Below are 18227 nucleotides of genomic sequence, written 5' to 3'. Positions count from 1 at the left end.
AGAAGTAATAACAATCTGCTGAGTGGTTGAACTTTCGTCCACAATGGGGCCATGGATAATTACATAGTACCTAATCATCATAAATTAGTCCATTTTTTATGGCTGCTAACTGAATTTTTATAGATTTTTTAGGTTATAGTGCACATGTAACTTGAATATTTCCTTGTAAGACAATTTCATCTTGATGACATTTGCCTTGTAGGTTGAACTTAAACATCAATCCTAGTAATGAGAAAACACATGATCCTAAGGAATTAGGCCATGACTATATCTCAAGTTAAGGTTAATTTTGCCTATACGAGGTATTCAAATACTTAGTATATTCAAAGACAGTGGAAGTTAAATACATGGTAATGTAGAGGTGAATTTCTCTAAACTTGACTTAAAAAAAGATCAAATACCCATAAGTTGGTGAATTTACTCCTGATTTACTTTGATCCTGTCTATATATAATTTTTCAGATTTACCATGATCTTTTGGCAAAATATTCTTGTTATATTCTGTTTTACTGCACGTTAACTTTACATGTTTCAAGCAAATATGTAACACAAGTCTAATTCTGTGCAATGATGCAAAATCCTTCCCATTATTCTCTTTTTTCTTTCTTTTTGTTATTTGTGAAGCAAGATATTTCCATAAGTAGTAGTTTTGTTATACCATCTATATGCAGTGATAGAGAAACAGGAGCCCATCTAGGTGCCAATTGCGCCCATATGTAATTGTTGAATTATTCTAACTTCTAGATTTTATGAAATAAAAAAGAACCAAAATATGATATGAGCAGATAACCACATTGGAAGTAAAGGATGAGATTTCCATCTGTACAGTAAGCATCGGGAATCATAAAACAAATGATCCATGTTTAAACTTCTTGATCATCCAATTGGCATGCATTAATAAATTTAAAAAATGAAGTACGGCAATCTTTTTAATCTGATCTGCATGCCATTTACATTTGTTCAAAAATTTAATATCATGATTCTTGATGCCTGCAGCAGAGCTTTTGCCTTCAATTAAACTCTATCCGGATAACAACAAAAATGTGACCAGGGACGGCATTGGCCTTGGAGAAATCATATCACGGAGTGATAGACTGCCTGTGATAAACTGTGAGCAAAAGCACCAGCTACAACCAGCGGTATAGATTGATAATGAGAAGCCAGGTAATAGTCAGATGAATCAGAATCACTTCTTATTGTAAGAAACACTGTGAATCAGATTACTATATATCTGGAAAAAGGAAAGAGACAAAAAATACAGCCAATACACAAGAGGCTCTGCATGATATATACATGTAACTAAATCTAGGAAACCCTCCAGACTCTTAAGAGTCTAGAACTCTTGAAAATGCTGGTATATAAAGACCTTGAAATCATCATTACCGAAGACCTCTGTGATTCTTGGATTTGTCCTGCTGATTCCACTGCAGAGTTAGACGATCGATACACCTCGATTTTCTGCAGTGTAGGGATCTCTCCCATCTCAGATGGAATAACCTCCAAATCTAGACATCCATTTATCACTAGCCACTCTAGCCTAGGGAAATGACCACTATAGGAAATCCAGTTTTGAAGATCCAAATGCGAGAGTTTCAAAAACTTGAGGCTGCCAAAACCGTCATCGCTTGTTTCCCACAATGGTCCGCTGAAGAAATTGTCTTTTATCTTGAGAACCTCCAAGTTAGGTAGCTCCCCTATAATTGACATTTCTTTCCAGTTCAAATGACTACCTATTAGTGTCATCTTCTTCAAACTTGGAGGGAACATCTCGGGATGAGGAATGCCTAGAGGCACCATGCCCAAAGTTTGATATTCAAATTTCAGTGCCTCAAGCTGATTCAAACCAGAAAGATTGGGAAATGAAAAGGACTCATTTCTCTTAGATAATGTAAAACGAAATCCTAATTTTCTGAGGTTGGGAGTGCTTGCAAGCAAGTTTTCTACAGAATTTAGAGAACACAGCTCAGAAATGGTCTGCAACTTGCCCAGTATGAGTGGAAGAAGGGCCGGTCCGTTTTCAGAACTCATGTGTAACTCCCGTGATAATGCCCTCCAAAATTGTTGAAGTACCAATTCTTGTGAAATTTGTAAATGTCTCAAGTTCACCATCTTCAGAATGTGAACAGTTAAGGTAACTCTTCCTCCTTTATCTCCATCAAGGATGAAAGTCTCAAGCCTCCAGAGTTCAAATATTGATTGCGGTAACTTCTTAATGCGGTCAACCCGAAGTGCCAAGTACTTCAAATGAAGTAACCGTGCTACCATCTTAGGAAATGAATCTAGATTGATATGCCTCATATCCAGTGTTTTTAGAAGTTTATATACTGGCAATGTATCTTTGTTAAACACTTCTCCTTCATTGACAAAATGAGAATTATAGAAGTGGAAATATTGACAATCAGAAAATGTACGAGGATTGTGAGCACCATTTTGTCTACACTTGCAAATGGGCTGCAGAAACTTCTTTTCCTTAACCCTCCTGTGGCATAAATCTCTCAACAGATCATGCATACGACAAGACTTTATTCCACCATCAGGTCTTTTCTTTTCGACTATGAGAAGGCTCCTGCTGATGAGATCTATCAGATGATCCTCTGCCGCATCTTCCAACTTCTTATTCTTTTTGACTTCTTCAGGTAACACATCCTCCAACTGCTGTTCATCAGTGTGCTGAATAAACCCTTCAGCAATCCAAGATCTTATCAACCTCTTCACAGGGATTTCATAATCTTCAGGAAATGATCCAGCATAAAGAAAACAAGATTTCAGTGAAGATGGCAAGTGTTCATAACTCAATGCTAGTATATCCTGGATATTCTCTGGGCCATTACTAATAGCAGATCCTATATTTTGAGCAACCTGTCTCCACCATTCTTGTGTCTTGACCTCCTTCACAAGAAGTCCACCGATAACAACAATTGCAAGAGGCAGGCCCTTACAGTCTGCAACGATTTGATTCCCTATTTCAACCAACTCAATAGGGAAGCTCTTATCAGGAAATACCTTCTGCTTGAAAAGGTCCCAACTTTCATCATGAGTTAAAAACCTCAAACGGTGAGGGGGACTACTACTAATTCTAACTTTTGAAGCCACATCCTCATTTCGAGTAGTCATCAAAATTCTGCTACAATTGTCATCCTCTGGAAAACAGACCTTTATCTCATTCCACGCTTCAATATCCCAAATGTCATCTAGCACAATCAAATATCTGTTTCCCTTTAGGCACTTATACAACTTCTCTCCCATGTGCTCATCACTCGTGGAAAATATTGGATCACTTTCATTCAAGATGGAACTTAAAATATCAGAGAATAACTCTCTCTTTTCATAGAACTGAGAAACTGATGTCCATGCACGCAAATGAAAATGATTAACAACAGATGGATCATCATACAATCTACATGCCAAAGTTGTCTTACCGATTCCTCCCATCCCAGTGATGCAAATCACTTCCAATTGCTTTCTCCCACCAATAAGCTTGTGTAGCAGTTCTCTTGCCTCCTCATGAAGTCCAACCACTATCTTTTCCTTGATAACAAAACTGGGGTTGTGTATCAATGAAATTTTAACAGAAGGCTTTCCAACTTTATCAATGGCACCATTGCAGTTGAAAGTAACCAAAACCTCTTGCTCCACAGACTTAACCTTCTTCAACAAATTACCAATCTTCCAAGAATATAGGTGGAAGTTCATCATGGAATTCAAAAACAAAGCGAAAGGCAAGAGGAATAGAAAGAGCCAAAGCTGAAACTTAATAACGAAAAGAGCATGCTGAGGGTTATAATCTTGGAGGGAGTGCCTCCGAGAATTCTGAGCGAAATGTATAACATATTGGAGGACGCCCATCTCAGCACTCTGAAGGAATTCTCTAGAAATTTGGAGGAAGCCCATCCAAGAATACCGAGGCAAATTTCTAGAAATACATTTGAGAAAAGGGATGAATAGATTGAGCGAAACCAGCAGAAGGAAGGCGGTCCGATTTCTATATAATTGGAGGTAGACCATCTGAGGAAAAAAAATCAAAATTCTAAATATATATTTGAAAACAGAGCCCAAACCCAACAGGAGGGAGGCGACCTCTTTTGTTGATCTGATGTTAAAGCGCTGAAAGAAGCCATCAATTTTTATGGTTTGATTTTTATCGTGTATATAAGAGTAAACCTCATCTAATAGTTTATCAACCAAAGGTGTAATCTCATTGAGCAAACCTGCAACAGTTGGACGGTCACCAACGGAAGTTTCTTGAACCCTTTCCAGGAAAGACATCAGGAATGTAAGATCTTTGCAAAGGGATATCATTTTCGTCTTGTTAAAACCAAAAAATGGAGCAATGGATCTCTGGTCTTGCATCAGCCAATTCAGGTCGTCCTGTAGGAATTCAATTATCCTACGAGCTTTAACAACTTTAAGATCAAGCTGGTCATTCACTGTGTTTGACATTGTTGCAAGCAAAGTTTGGGTAGCAGGATAGAGAAAAAAAAATTGTTGGTATAATTGTCAAATTGTCCAGGACCGACCTCCTATCCAGTACATATTATATAACCAATTTTGCTCAACAACCCTTGTAATTGTTTATTGACCAAGGTTAACCGAGATTGGTCCCTCAAGTTTCATCATCTAAAGGCATATCTAATTTCGTCTAGTAGAAGATAAACCAGCCATCTGACTCCTGGGCCACACGCACCATCATCTCAAAACTAAGTATGCTAACAAAAAAAAAAAAAACTTTTTTACTCAGATTGGTCGGTGAATAAAAATAATTGAGTCATGAAAAGTTCCCCAGTTTTTTGAATAAAATTATAAAATTCTAATTCAGCTAGTAAAAACTTTTTTTTTCTTTTTTTTTTCAGTTTAGCATCTGTAATATATAAAAATTACAACAATACAATTATACTATTGGACTATTTGGGAGAGTAGGTAAATTGGTATAATTAAACTTATATATATATATATATATATATTAAGCTTTTGAATATAAAAAGATTATCAGTGCAAATAATTAAACTTACTTAGCTGGCATGAATGAAGTTAATGAAAAAGAATAAATTGTTTTATCTCATTAATAGAAGGTTGCAACAATAATTATAGCTTTTTCTTTTTTAATCAATCTTTGTTTCCAATTGGGTTACTCTTCCAAATTTTCAGCATTGAATATCACCTCCCAATTGTGATAACAACTGCGGGGTTTCAAAAGGGAAAGAGAGGCAGTTTCCGCCATGGTTGGATAATTTTAAACTCCGCGTTGCGGAACTAAGATTTAAAGTATATAATATGTTAGCGTGAACCAATTTCAGCGTTTGACTGTGGCTCTCGTTCCAAGATAAGCTTTGGTTCCTTCTTTGGATGTGACGTTCAACAAGAATTAAAGCTTTTTTTATCCTTCTTTCCAATTGGGTTACTCTTCCAAACTTTCGGTATTGAATATCACCTCCCAATTGTGATAACAACTGCGGGGTTTTAAAGCAGAAAGAAAGGAAGTTTCCTCTATGGCTAGACTCTTAAATTCTGTGTTGCTCAACTAGAGTTAAGTCTATTAAAGTATACAATATGCTGGCGTAAACCAACTTCAGCCTTTGACTGTGGCTCTTGTTCAAAGACAATTAATGTTTCTAAACTCGGACCATTAATTGAACCAATGAGGTGTTTGAATCACGATTCAATCACTCGGACCGATTCAACTCCAACTCAATGAATTTTTTTTTTTAAAAAAATAGATTATATAAATATGTGTCCACAAAATAAGATATCCAATGAACTAATTCAAGACTTCATCTAATAAAAAGTTTAATATTTTTAAAGAACTTGGACTTTCACAAATCAATTTTTTAAATGATAAGTTCAAAAAAATAAATTTCATCTCAATTGTAAAAAATAATCTTAAACCCTACCCAAAAAATACCACAATATTCTGAAATTAAACAAAATTCATGTCGTTAGGAATTAGACACTTTGACTTTAAACTATGTTTTTGTGACTTAGATTGCAAATTTATTAAATTAAAAGAAAAAAAGAAACTTGGAGCTTGGAGAAAGTAAGAAAATTGGAGAGTAGAGATGAAAACTTGATAAGAGGGTAAGTGGATATGACACTTAGTGATTAGCCTTTAAGATTGAGGAGAACCCAATCTTTTTTTCTTCTTTTTCAATTTAATGAACGAAACAAAAAAAAAAGTTAGTTCAATGGTATGAACCATTTCATACGGTTCTCACTGGTTTTAATTTCAATCAACTAAAAATATGAATCGAAGCCGATTTATAGTCTGAACAGTCAAACCGCAGACCGTGGATTGCAAACCGGCCGGTCCAGCCATGGTTTCAAAATTCAAATATAAGTTTTGGTTCCTTCTTTGGATGTGACGTTGGCCTGGGCCATATTCGTTGTTGCGTATGTGAAAAAGAAAGGCGTTCGAATTGTTTTGCTATTCAACCGACCAAGCTTAGTAGTTTTGTGCAAGTGAAATAGACTTTCCTGAGGGAGGGAGGGAGGAGATGGCTTCTTCTCTGATGTAACCAACCAAGGCTGGGGCGGAAACGTTATCAATTTCAACATCATCTTCGATTCCTAAACAACAGCTCCAGTCTCTCCCAAATCAGAATGTGACCAATGGAGGACCTCTTCATGTCCTGAACTTTATTCATGTCCGATCTCAATGCGTCACCATCTCCTTTGATTCGAACCACGCAAACTGAACTCTCGGAACTAGTTTTTTTGAGGGATGTTAAAGAGAAAAGGGTCAAGGAGAGGATCCAATTCCAATTGTCCAGCTTTGCACAAGCCCAAGCAAACTCAATATAAGGGGTAAATTGTTAATAAAGCTCATGTAGTGTTGCATATTGCCAGCGACTTTTCCAATATTTCAAAATATCCACGTAATTTCTCTATAATTTGGTATAAAGTGAAAAATTGGATGTAAAGCAACTCATTTTCCAAAATCACATATCATGAATTTATAGCATCCACTTAACCACTATTGTTTTATATAAATACTCACTTAACCTCCTGCAATTTTGCTTATATCCATATTTCCGTTATAGTTTTTTTTAAATTCTTTTTCCTAGCAGAGGATGGATGAAATTTGAGCAACGAGGTGAAGAAAGGGAGATTAGCTTATGGTTTGATGTTAAAACAGAAACACGTGTTATGAAATTTTAATATCCACTTAACCCCCTATCGTTTCACATAAATATTCACCTAGCTCCCCATAATTTTGCATATATTTGTATTCCCCTTGTGGATTTATGGAACCTCTTTTTTTAGTACTCAAGTAAATGTTTTGTTGACATTTCAACTAACAACATTACAAAGGCTACTTTCTAGTTAAACTTTCACTTTGTCTAAAACTGCAGGAGGTTGTATAGATAGTTAAAAATGGTAGGAGAGTTATGTGATAACATTGCATATATACCTAAGAAAGATTGTAAAGCTAGGTATCCGGACTTGCATGCGTGCTGCTAGGTTGTAAGGAAAATTACTGGTGCTGTTTCTTTCTGGAATTCTTTCATGTTTCATGTGGCTTTGTACTCAATGTAATTCACTAAATCAACTTCAAATTCAGTGGTGAATTTTTTTTTTTTTTAGTTAATCGAATGTAACAATCTAATTTAAGAGTCCTATGGTTTCTTTTTTCTCGACTTTTCTGGTGGAAGTAATTTTCATCCCTTGAAATGGAACTTTTCATCCAAATTTTTTTTTTTTCCAAAATTTTTTAAGCAAAGGAGGGGTGAGATTTAAGTAGGGTGGGAGTAAAGAGATTTGAATCCATAATTTCTAAATCCTAATGTTGCAATCTCACTAGACCAAGGCCTCCTTAGCATCTAAGAGTTTGTTTTGTCTTAATGCTTCTTCTTGCAGATAATTGGTGGGGGAAAGAAAAAAGACACAGAACGTTCAAAGTTCAAGCTACCAACTTGCTAACAAATCAAGTTCTGAAGGCACAATACGTAAGAATAAATACAAAACTTAAGAGTCTTCAAAGTTTATAAAGTTATAATACGTAATAAAGTCTTCTTAGTATAAACCAATTTTCAATATTTAAAGAAAAAAAAAATCTCAATATTTAAAGGTTTCAAAAAAAAAAAAAGTCTAATATTGTCATACACAATAAAACAAAAAACTTATAAGTTTCTAAATTTTCAAATTCAAAATTTTAAACTAAACTTGCAAGCCCGTGCAACCATGCATTTTACATACCTTCATTTCTCTCTTTTTTTTTTTGGATTTGTCAAAGAAAAGCAAGAACTTATTACCAAAAAATGATTAAAAAAATAGCAAGAACTAGGATGATTTCGTAATGTTAAATTACTATAGGGTTAGCAAGTCAATCTACAGGTTAAGTCAACCCAACCCATTACATTTGTGCAGTTAACAGGTTGACCAAACAATAACTCATATAAATCCAAGTCATGTTAAACTTGTTAGTTACGAATCGTGTGAAACTTGTCAATTTTGAGTCATGTTTGATTTGTGTTGTCATGTTGTACTAAAAATTATCACCCCTACCTAATCACTACTTGGAAACCTCTTTTGAATTACTGCAGACGTACATTGGAGATACCTCAAAGCAGAAAAGTTAGCTAAACACAAAAACGTGCGTTTTTTTTTTTTTTTGGGTAAATGACTATTTAGACCATATAGTTCATACATTGCCCTAGTTCTTAAATCCAAAACAGCTATCAACATCATAAAGTGACCAATATAGTACGCTAGCAGTTCAACTATGGGTCCGATTGGTTGAACCAGTAGATACCATAATATAATAAAACAATATACATAAGCTATTACAAACGTTTTAAAATATTAAAATTTTCCGTTAAACACCAAAAAGCCTTGTGTTTTTGTAGTTGCTACTTGCTTTATTAGCTCCAGCATACCATTTAGGGAAGAGGTTGCACATTCAAACTTTCTAGCCCAATATTGACAGCTTTTTTAAAAACTGACAGAAATTTTGATTTTCACTCGTTAAATTTGCGAATAGAACACTGTTAAGCTCAACAGGTTGCTTCCAAATCTAGTGGATTGTCCCCCTTGATTTGTTGGACTATGAATAGGACTAAGTTGAAACTATATCTATTCTCATACGATCACTTTAACGTTTTAAAATATCGACATAATTTTCCTTTACTTTTTATATAAAGTGAAAAGTAACTCTAGTTAATTGACCCAGATACACTCTTGAAACATCCTCTTAATCTAACTGTTATTCTCATGTATCTACATAATTCTTTTATGGTATGGGTCGTTGGTGCAATGTGGTCAACCTCCTATTATATGTTTAGTATTTAAGGATAACACTAAAATTTCAAATAACGGACATTATAAATGCTATTTTCCATCCAGTTTTCACTTTACTTAAAATTACTAGGGTTCAAGTGGACATTTTAAACTTTAGGAAAGTCTTGTAGTAATAGACAAAACCACATAGAGATATGTAATAATTTACCCTTTCTTGATGAATAAACCGTGCCTTTTTTACTACAAAAAGTGGACTGATATTCTTTATGAATAATCAACTGGGAGTTCATTTGACTACACAACCTCCTTTTCAAACTTCAATCTTACTTAATTTGAGATTTACTTAATTTGAGATTTTAAGGCTTAGATTATTTAGTTTACACCTTCATCATGGAGGTGGAATGAATTGATGAAATAAGCTGCTGGCTGATAATTGTGTATTAGATGGTGTAAATTATTCGTGTTCAAACTTCAATCTTAACCCAGCTAATACACCAACAATTGAGTGGGGGGAGCTACTGCGTAGATTAGAATTTGTTGCTTCAGACTACCATGGAATCCAAAACAAAAAGAAAAACCATGTTCTATCTGGTGCCTTCTGTCTTAGTATATAGAAAAACTCGAGCTTCTTTTGACTTTGTTGTCTTCCACTTTAATTCCTATCATTTTTGTTCGGCATACAGATCAATCACTAAGCCGCCGGAGTGTGATCAGATGGGGCGGACTGCTTCTTCTAGCTCAACATTTGTTTATGATCCCTATGCTTCTGCAACTGAAAAGGTGGCACAGCGCTTGAACATGATGGAGAAGCAATTTGAGAACAAGGAACTCCATTTTTCCTTCCTTCCTTCCTTCCTTCCGGAGCAACCCGTAACAGTGAATAACACTGAATAATAGTATATAGGAATAGGTAAGTGGGCGAATTTTGATATGGCCCTCGAAAGTGTCAATTGAGCCCTTGAAAGTGATTACATCTCAGTTAAGCCCTTCATACCTAGAATTACATTCCAAACCATTCTTTTGGTCAACTCAAGTCAAGTGATTAAAATTTTAGTGAGCTTGAGAGATAAAATGAAAATTTATCAAACTGTTAGGGACTTTGAAGCAATTAACATCTTGGCTACAAAAAAAAGTGGCTGCTCTAATCTAAATGCTCCTGCTACTTTACTTCTAAGCTCCTACTCTTCCAATCTCTATTCACCAACTTCAAAAACTGATTAATAAAATAAAAACTCAATAATCTCAATCTTGAAAATCTTAATTAGTTTAATTTTTTTTAAGCTGCACCTATTATCATCAACTCATCTCTTAGAGCTCAACGAAACGTTAATCATGTAACTTGAGTTGACCAAAGGGCTGGTTTGGAACATAGTTCTGTGTTTGAAGGGCTTAATTGAGATGCAATCACTTTGAAGTGCATACTCGACACCTTGGTCAAATTTGGAGGGCCAAATCGAAATTCACCCTAAACTAAATAAGTAGATGACAAGCAAAAGTTCTTTACAAACTTAGCACAAACTTTTCCAGTGTGCATCCAATTGACATGAATAAACAAGGGCCGTGCTTAAGGGTCTTGCCCTCTATAAGAAAGTGAATAACGAATCACATAATACTTGGTCGAACATCAGATATGATGTATCCAGGAACACAAAGGCCATCATAACATAAGAAAGTAAGAGCACCAGAAGGATTTGGAAGCTGCTAACCGCAACTGTCTCTACTATATATGATTGTGGAGCCCGCGGAGGAGATGATGGAAATTGTGGTGACTACACACTTTAAAGGCAGGGCAACATAAAAATCCTCAGTTTCAAATTGCAAAAACATAATCCCAATCAGAGTACCCATGGCAAACAGAGGGGAGAACAGCCCTCCAGCTAAGTAGTACATCAACAAGCCGAATTCCCAATGCCGGGTCTTGAGATAAACGGGGTCTCCATTGTCTTGATCGAAACCTCCAGGAACAGTAAAAATGCAGCGAAGTTTATGGTACCAATGAGGACAGACACAATCAACACACTGTCGGCAATTTCTTTGGAAGTTTTCTCACCCTTTTCGCGCAGACTTGCATGGTTCGTCTCGAATACCTGTGCTGCTGTCTTTCCCTCAGAATTTTGTAGATGCCAGAGATATGGATAAGAGTCATACTGCACTCGCTCTGGAGCCAAATTTCAATTATAAATTGCAGATAGCCCCGAAAAGAATATTAAACAATATACAACAGGCAACGCAATATTGGAATTAATTTCATTTTGTACCTTAAACCGGAGGACATCCCACATCATTTGGTATGTAACTCCAGGGGGAGTGCTGGGAGGGGATCCCAGGCTTGCTGCAAGATGTATAATGCTATTTCCTTGGTAATCAATATCACTTAGCAGCCTATCCTTGTCAATACCACTAGTCATCAAGTAGTCATACAAGAACATTTTTTTCTCCGCCACTGCAATTTGCAGTAGATTCCTTCCTTTTTCATCGAAGGTGTACGCAGCTTCAGGGTAGACTTTGAGGATTTCCACAGCTACCTCACTGTTGCCCATTCTTGTTGCTTGTAGTAGTGGATTTGGCATCCAATTTTTCTTTTCTGATGGTATCCCAAACTGGCTGCCTTCAAGATCTTTTGTCATGGAGCAGAAGTTAGCTAAAATAAACTGGAAGCGTGAACTAAGTATCACGCCTTAATTAGGATAACAGAAGGGAAGCTGAAGGCGTGGAAATCTGATATCACGTTTTATTAGAAGGAGAAAGGCGTGCACTAATGGAGAAAAGCGTGAAACACAAAGAAGAAGCAGAAACAAAGGCGTGAGATTAGAAACACGCCTTTGCTGGAAACAAGCTCAACCAACGTGAGCTCATCAGCAAGTGGTCCTGCAAACAGATTTGGTTAGCAATTCACATGGCCGAGCTGGATTGGAAAACGCCAAGGAAGTTAGTTGTCAGCTAGCTATATATAGATAGGATCAGCAAAGGGGAAGGGGGATTTTGTTAGCCATTGTAAGGGATCATTCCCTGAGCATTCTCTCCTTCTGTTTTCCTTCATTCTGTCATTTTCTTTCCTTTTCCCGCCAAGTCTGTAATCTTCTTATTTTGATCAATATCAATACCATTTCATTGGGTTATTCATCAGTTAGTTATCTGATTCTTTCCTATTATTAATCTTGGTTCTACACTAGTTTATCAATCAGTCCATTGGAAGCAGCTCTGTTGCCTAGATTCTGTTTGATACCATCACAGTGGTATCAGAGCTAGCTACGAGCCATTGGGAGATGACTAAAACTCAGGAGGAAGCTCTGAGAAGGGAGCTCACTGAGTTGGGGAGTGTGGTTAGGACTTTTGCCAATAAGAATGATGGGGTAGAACAGTCTGTAAGGGCAATGGAGCATAGACAGGAGAACACAGATAAAGCCATCAAAAATTTAGATAAAAAATAAGAAGGCATGATGAACATGATGGCTCAGATCATGGCTAAGTTGAATGACAAGGGAAAGGAAGTAGTAGGAGGTAGTTCTGAGAGGGAGACCCGGGTAGAGATTACCACAGACACCACTGAGAGGATGGGGAATAGAGGGGGAACCAGGTTACCAAAGATGGACTTCCCTACATTTGATGGAGGTAACCCCAGAGAGTGGGTTAGAAGGGCAAACAAATATTTCCAGATTCATGGAGTGGAAGAAGGGATGAAATCAGATATTGCTCAACTCCATCTCCAGGAGAAGGCAGATATCTGGTTCCATGGCATGTACCAAGAGAAGGGGATGGTTTCCTGGAAGGAGCTAGCAATGGCAGTATGTGAGAGGTTTGGAGAAGGAGATCCGGAAGAGGCCATAGAGGAGTTCAACAAATTGATGCAGACTGGGAGTGTAACTGAGTACTTGGAAAGGTTTGAACAACTAAAATCCATGGTAATGGTATCTCTTCCTGGTCAACCTGATTCTTACTATAAATCATGCTTTCTTAGTGGCTTAAAAGAAGAAAGAGTGAGTATGGTTAGGATGACCAGACCCCTTACCTTAGCAGACACCATTGAAGCTGCTAAACTACAGGAGAGGAACTTGGAAGCCATTAGGAAGACCCAAGGAAAAATGATGCAAAGATACTCTTCCCCACCCAACATCCCACCAGTCAACAAACAGAATTTCCCTCCACATACTAAAGTAAAGTGGCCTAACTTCCAACCTAAAAGGCCAGAGGCCCTTCCTAATAGAAATGCTAGACCTGGAACCCAGTCAGTAGACCAGTTCAAGAGAATTACTCCCTCTGAACTGAGCTACAAGAGGGAAAAGGGGTTGTGCTTCAAGTGTGCTGAACCGTATACCTTGGGACATATTTGCAAACAAGCTCACCTGAATTACATATTGGTAGATGAATCTCTTGGGGTAGGGGAGACATCAGAGGAACCAAGGGAAGACACAGAAGAATTCTGTGACTGTCCAGAAGGGGAATTGAGTAATGAAAATATAGAAGTATCCATTCATGCATTGGCAGGGGGAACTGAGCATAAGACCCTTAAGCTAAAGGGTAAGATAATAGGAAAGGAAATCATAGTCCTGGTGGATAGTGGTAGTACTCACTGTTTTATTAATGAAAGGTTAGCAGAGACCATACAACTACAAACTAGTGGGAGGCCCTTGACAGTCAAGGTTGCCAATGGAGAACAATTGGAATCCAGGCAGCTGCAAGGGGCCTTACAGTGGGAAATGCAGGGGCACAAATTCACACATCAGTTCAACACTTTGAAATTGGGGAGCTGTCACATGGTTTTGGGGGTGGATTGGCTGGCTAGGTATAGCCCCATTGAGTTTGATTTCAGGCAACTCTCCATAAGATTCATACAAGGAAGGCAGCCTGTGGAGCTGAAAGGGGAAGTCAGTGAACTGAAACTCAGGGCCATCAAAGGGAGTAAACTGGCCAAATGGAGGAGAAAGCAAGCATATGGGATAACTGCCCAGCTGTGTGTGGTAGAGGAAGGAAAAGAGAACTCTGAAGTAATACCAGCTGAGATGAAAGATCTGTTGCACAGGTTTGAAGGAGTATTTGCTGAGCCACAAGGCATGCCCCCAAGGAGGAGCCATGACCACAGCATTCCATTGAAGGGAGGAGCTACTCCATTCCAAATCAGGCCATACAGGTGCCCCTATGTGTAGAAGGCAGAGATAGAAAGGTTGGTAAGGGAGATGCTACAGATGGGAATCATTCAACCTAGCAATAGCCATTTCGCATCCCCAGTATTACTAGTAAAAACAAAAGATGGTAGCTGGAGGTTTTGTGTGGACTACAGGCAACTTAATGAACTCACCTTGAAGGACAAGTTCCCTATGCCACTAATAGATGAGCTACTGGATGAATTACATGGCTTAAAATATTTCACCAAGATTGACTTGAGGGCTGGGTACCATCAAATCAGAGTCCAAGTGGAGGACAGACACAAGACAGCTTTTAGAACTCACCAAGGCCTTTATGAATTCAAGGTTATGCCCTTTGGGCTGACGAATGCTCCAGCAACATTCCAGAGCCTCATGAACCACATTTTCAGGGATCAATTGAGGAGGTATGTCTTGGTTTTCTTTGATGACATACTAATCTACAGCCCCTCCCTGGAAGTACATCTACAACAGGTAGCAGAAGTGTTGAACCTGCTGCAGGAACACCAGCTCTATGCCAAGAGAAGTAAATGCTCCTTTGCACAAACAGAGGTGGAGTACCTTGGCCACATTATCTCAGGAGAAGGAGTGATGACAGATCCAAAGAAGGTGGAAGGTATGATGAACTGGCCCAAACCAGTCTCTGTCAAGGAGCTCAAAGGATTCCTTGGTCTAACAGGATACTACAGAAAATTTGTAAAGGGGTATGGGGCTATTGCAAAGCCTCTCACCATGTTACTCAAGAAGGATGGATTCCACTGGAGTGCAGCAGCAGATGAGGCTTTTCAGAAACTCAAACTGGCAATGTGTAGCATCCCTGTGCTAGCTCTGCCAGATTTCACTAAGCCATTTGTAGTTGAAACTGATGCATGCTATGGAGGGATTGAGGCAGTGCTGATGCAGGACAGAAGGCCAATAGCATTCTTAAGTCAAAGCCTGGCACCCAGGAACTTGGGAATGTCTATTTATGAGAAGGAATTACTAGCCTTGGTAACTGCTGTTACTAAATGGAGACACTATCTGGAGGGGAACCACTTCATTATAAAAACTAACCATCAGAGCCTTAAGTATCTCCTAGACCAAAGAATTACTACCACACTTCAACAGAAATAGCTCACCAAGCTGCTGGGACTTAGCTATGAGATTCAATACAGGAAGGGAAAGGAGAATATAGCAGCAGATGCTCTATCCAGAAGGGCAAGTGGAGAGGAAGGAGATTGTACTGAACTAACTTGTGTCATTCCTGAGTGGATAAAGGAAGTTATAGGAAGCTACCAAGGAGATGAGGAAGTGCAGAACATGATCAGACAAATAGTACTTACACTTGGTAACCCACCAGAACACTCTTATCAGGATGGAGTGCTCAGATACAAAGGCAGGATAGTAGTTGGCTCATCAGGAGAGCTGAGGAAGAAGATTATTGCTACACTACATGAGTCTCAGCTAGGAGGACATTCAGGAGTGCAGGCCAGCTATCTCAGAGCTAAACAACTTTTTTACTGGACAGGAATATATAGGGACATCAGGAGTATTGTGTTACAATGTGATACATGCAGAAAGTGCAAGGATGACCACATAGCCTATCCAGGACTTCTGCAACCACTCCCTATTCCCCAATACTCCTGGAGCCATGTAACCATGGACTTCATTGAGGGGCTACATTTATCTGAAAAGAAGGATACCATCATGGTAGTTGTGGACAGATTCACCAAGACAGCTCACTTCATCAGTTTATCCCATCCTTTTGATGCTCCAACCGTGGCCAGGATATTCTATGATCAAATCTGCAAACTGCATGGAGTGCCTCTCAGTATGCTTTCTGATAGGGACAGGGTATTCACTAGCCAATTCTGGACTGAGATGTTCTCTCTGCTGGGAACTAAACTGGAGTTGAGCACTGCATACCACCCCCAAACAGATGGCCAATCTGAGAGGATGAATCAAGTACTAGAGATGTACTTAAGGTGTATGACTCATCTGGAGCCTAAAAGGTGGAATGCTTGGCTCTCTCTTGTAGAATGGTGGTATAACACCACCTACCACACTGCCATTCGAATGAGTCCATTTGAAGCTCTGTATGGGATAACCCCTCCCCAACTAGCTCTAGGACCCTACACTCAGGCCAGGGTGGCTACTGTAAAAGACCATCTGAAGGACAGACAAAGGTTGGATGAGCTACTCAAAAGAAACTTACAGGAAGCACAAGACAGAATGAAACTGTATGCTGATCAAAAGAGGAGTGAAAGGACCTTCAATATAGGAGACTGGGTGTACCTGAGATTACAACCTCATAGACAAACTACTATGGAACTAAGAGGCAGCACCAAGCTGTCTGCCAAATATTTTGGGCCTTACCAAGTGATACAGAAGGTAGGAGAGGTCGCATATAAACTTAAGTTGCCTGAAGGAGCCAAGATACATCCAGTATTTCATGTGTCCTTACTAAAAAGGAAGGTGGGAAACCATACAACCCTTGTACTCCAGTTACCAAATGTAGACAAACAGGGGCATCTCAGAGTGGAGCCAGTAGCAGTGTTAGACCGAAGAATTGTTAAGAGAAGAAATGCTGCAACTGTACAGTGGCTCATCCACTGGTGGGGAACTCAACCAGCTGAAGCTACTTGGGAGGATGCTGAACGAATTGAAAAGGAGTTCCCTAGATTTCAATCTTGAGGACAAGATTGATTGAAGGAGGAGCAATTGTCATGGAGCAGAAGTTAGCTAAAATAAACTGGAAGCATGAACTAAGTATCACGCCTTAATTAGGATAACAGAAGGGAAGCTGAAGGCGTGGAAATCTAATATCACGTTTTATTAGAAGGAGAAAGGCGTGCACTAATGGAGAAAAGCGTGAAACACAAAGAAGAAGCAGAAACAAAGGCGTGAGATTAGAAACACGCCTTTGCTGGAAACAAGCTCAACCAACGTGAGCTCATCAGCAAGTGGTCCTGCAAACAGATTCGGTTAGCAATTCACATGGCCGAGCTGGATTGGAAAACGCCAAGGAAGTTAGTTGTCAGCTAGCTATATATAGATAGGATCAGCAGAGGGGAAGGGGGATTTTGTTAGCCATTGTAAGGGATCATTCCCTGAGCATTCTCTCCTTCTATTTTCCTTCATTCTATCATTTTTCTTTCCTTTTCCCGCCAAGTCTGTAATCTTCTTATTTTGATCAATATCAATACCATTTCATTGGGTTATTCATCAGTTAGTTATCTGATTCTTTCCTATTATTAATCTTGGTTCTGCACTAGTTTATCAATCAGTGCCTAGATTCTGTTTGATACCATCACATCTTTGTCCACTGTATGTACATAGTGGCTCCAATCTTCTTTTTTGACTAATCTTTCTGCAAGCATTACTGCAACTGTATGCCTTTGCTTTGTGTCATCAATTTCTTTAAGCCAAGGATTACCTAGAGGGCGATGCATGAAATTGGATCAACCATTAATAATTATGACATCGGCATGATATCATAATTATTTTATATTTATATAAGTTTTGGAAATATTGAAATTAAGGTCTTGTCTATATTTGGCCAATCATAGAAAATGTAAATATTCTATGTACACCAAATAATTACATATAAAAATGTAAATTCATGACTAAAATATGTCCATTCTCCAAAACTACTTGAAAAATTAAATTAAAACAATTTAATGCAAGTTAGAATCATTGATCCTAAATTGATAAGATCATAGGGATGAAAATATCTTTATTTAGAGATCATTCAAGAAAATGAGTGGTCTTGATATTTACACTAAGTAAGTGGGTTTACTCATTCCTATTAATAAATGAAAGTGTTACAATTATGTTTGGGAAAAGGAAGAAAGAAAAGTTTAAGAACCGTGTCAAC

At 38.2% G+C, this 18227-nt stretch overlaps 1 protein-coding gene across 1 annotated transcript; it reads right to left on the bottom strand.

Moving 5' to 3' along the window:
• Positions 1-1185: 1185 nt before the first annotated feature.
• Positions 1186-4439, bottom strand: LOC113718455 (putative late blight resistance protein homolog R1A-3). The gene is made up of 3 exons (XM_072072122.1): positions 4161-4439; positions 1383-3854; positions 1186-1230 (listed from the first exon to the last, which is right to left on the bottom strand). The coding sequence occupies exons 1-3, from the start codon at positions 4437-4439 to the stop codon at positions 1186-1188; spliced, it is 2796 nt and encodes a 931-aa protein (XP_071928223.1).
• Between the last annotated feature and the right edge of the window lie 13788 nt (positions 4440-18227).

This window comes from Coffea arabica, chromosome 11e (assembly GCF_036785885.1).
Source record: "Coffea arabica cultivar ET-39 chromosome 11e, Coffea Arabica ET-39 HiFi, whole genome shotgun sequence".
Classification (NCBI taxonomy): Eukaryota; Viridiplantae; Streptophyta; class Magnoliopsida; order Gentianales; family Rubiaceae; genus Coffea; species Coffea arabica.
This window is presented reverse-complemented; position numbering and strand designations above follow the sequence as displayed.

Excerpts from the sequence above, each read along its gene's own strand:
- LOC113718455 (XM_072072122.1), bottom strand. The coding sequence starts at position 4,439 with ATGTCAAACACAGTGAATGACCAGCTTGATCTTAAAGTTGTTAAAGCT. Across the intron at positions 3,855-4,160 it reads TTGATAAACTATTAGATGAG|AGTGCTGAGATGGGCGTCCT; the intron begins GTTTACTCTTAT and ends GAATTCCTTCAG. Across the intron at positions 1,231-1,382 it reads AAGAATCACAGAGGTCTTCG|ATATATAGTAATCTGATTCA; the intron begins GTAATGATGATT and ends TCCTTTTTCCAG.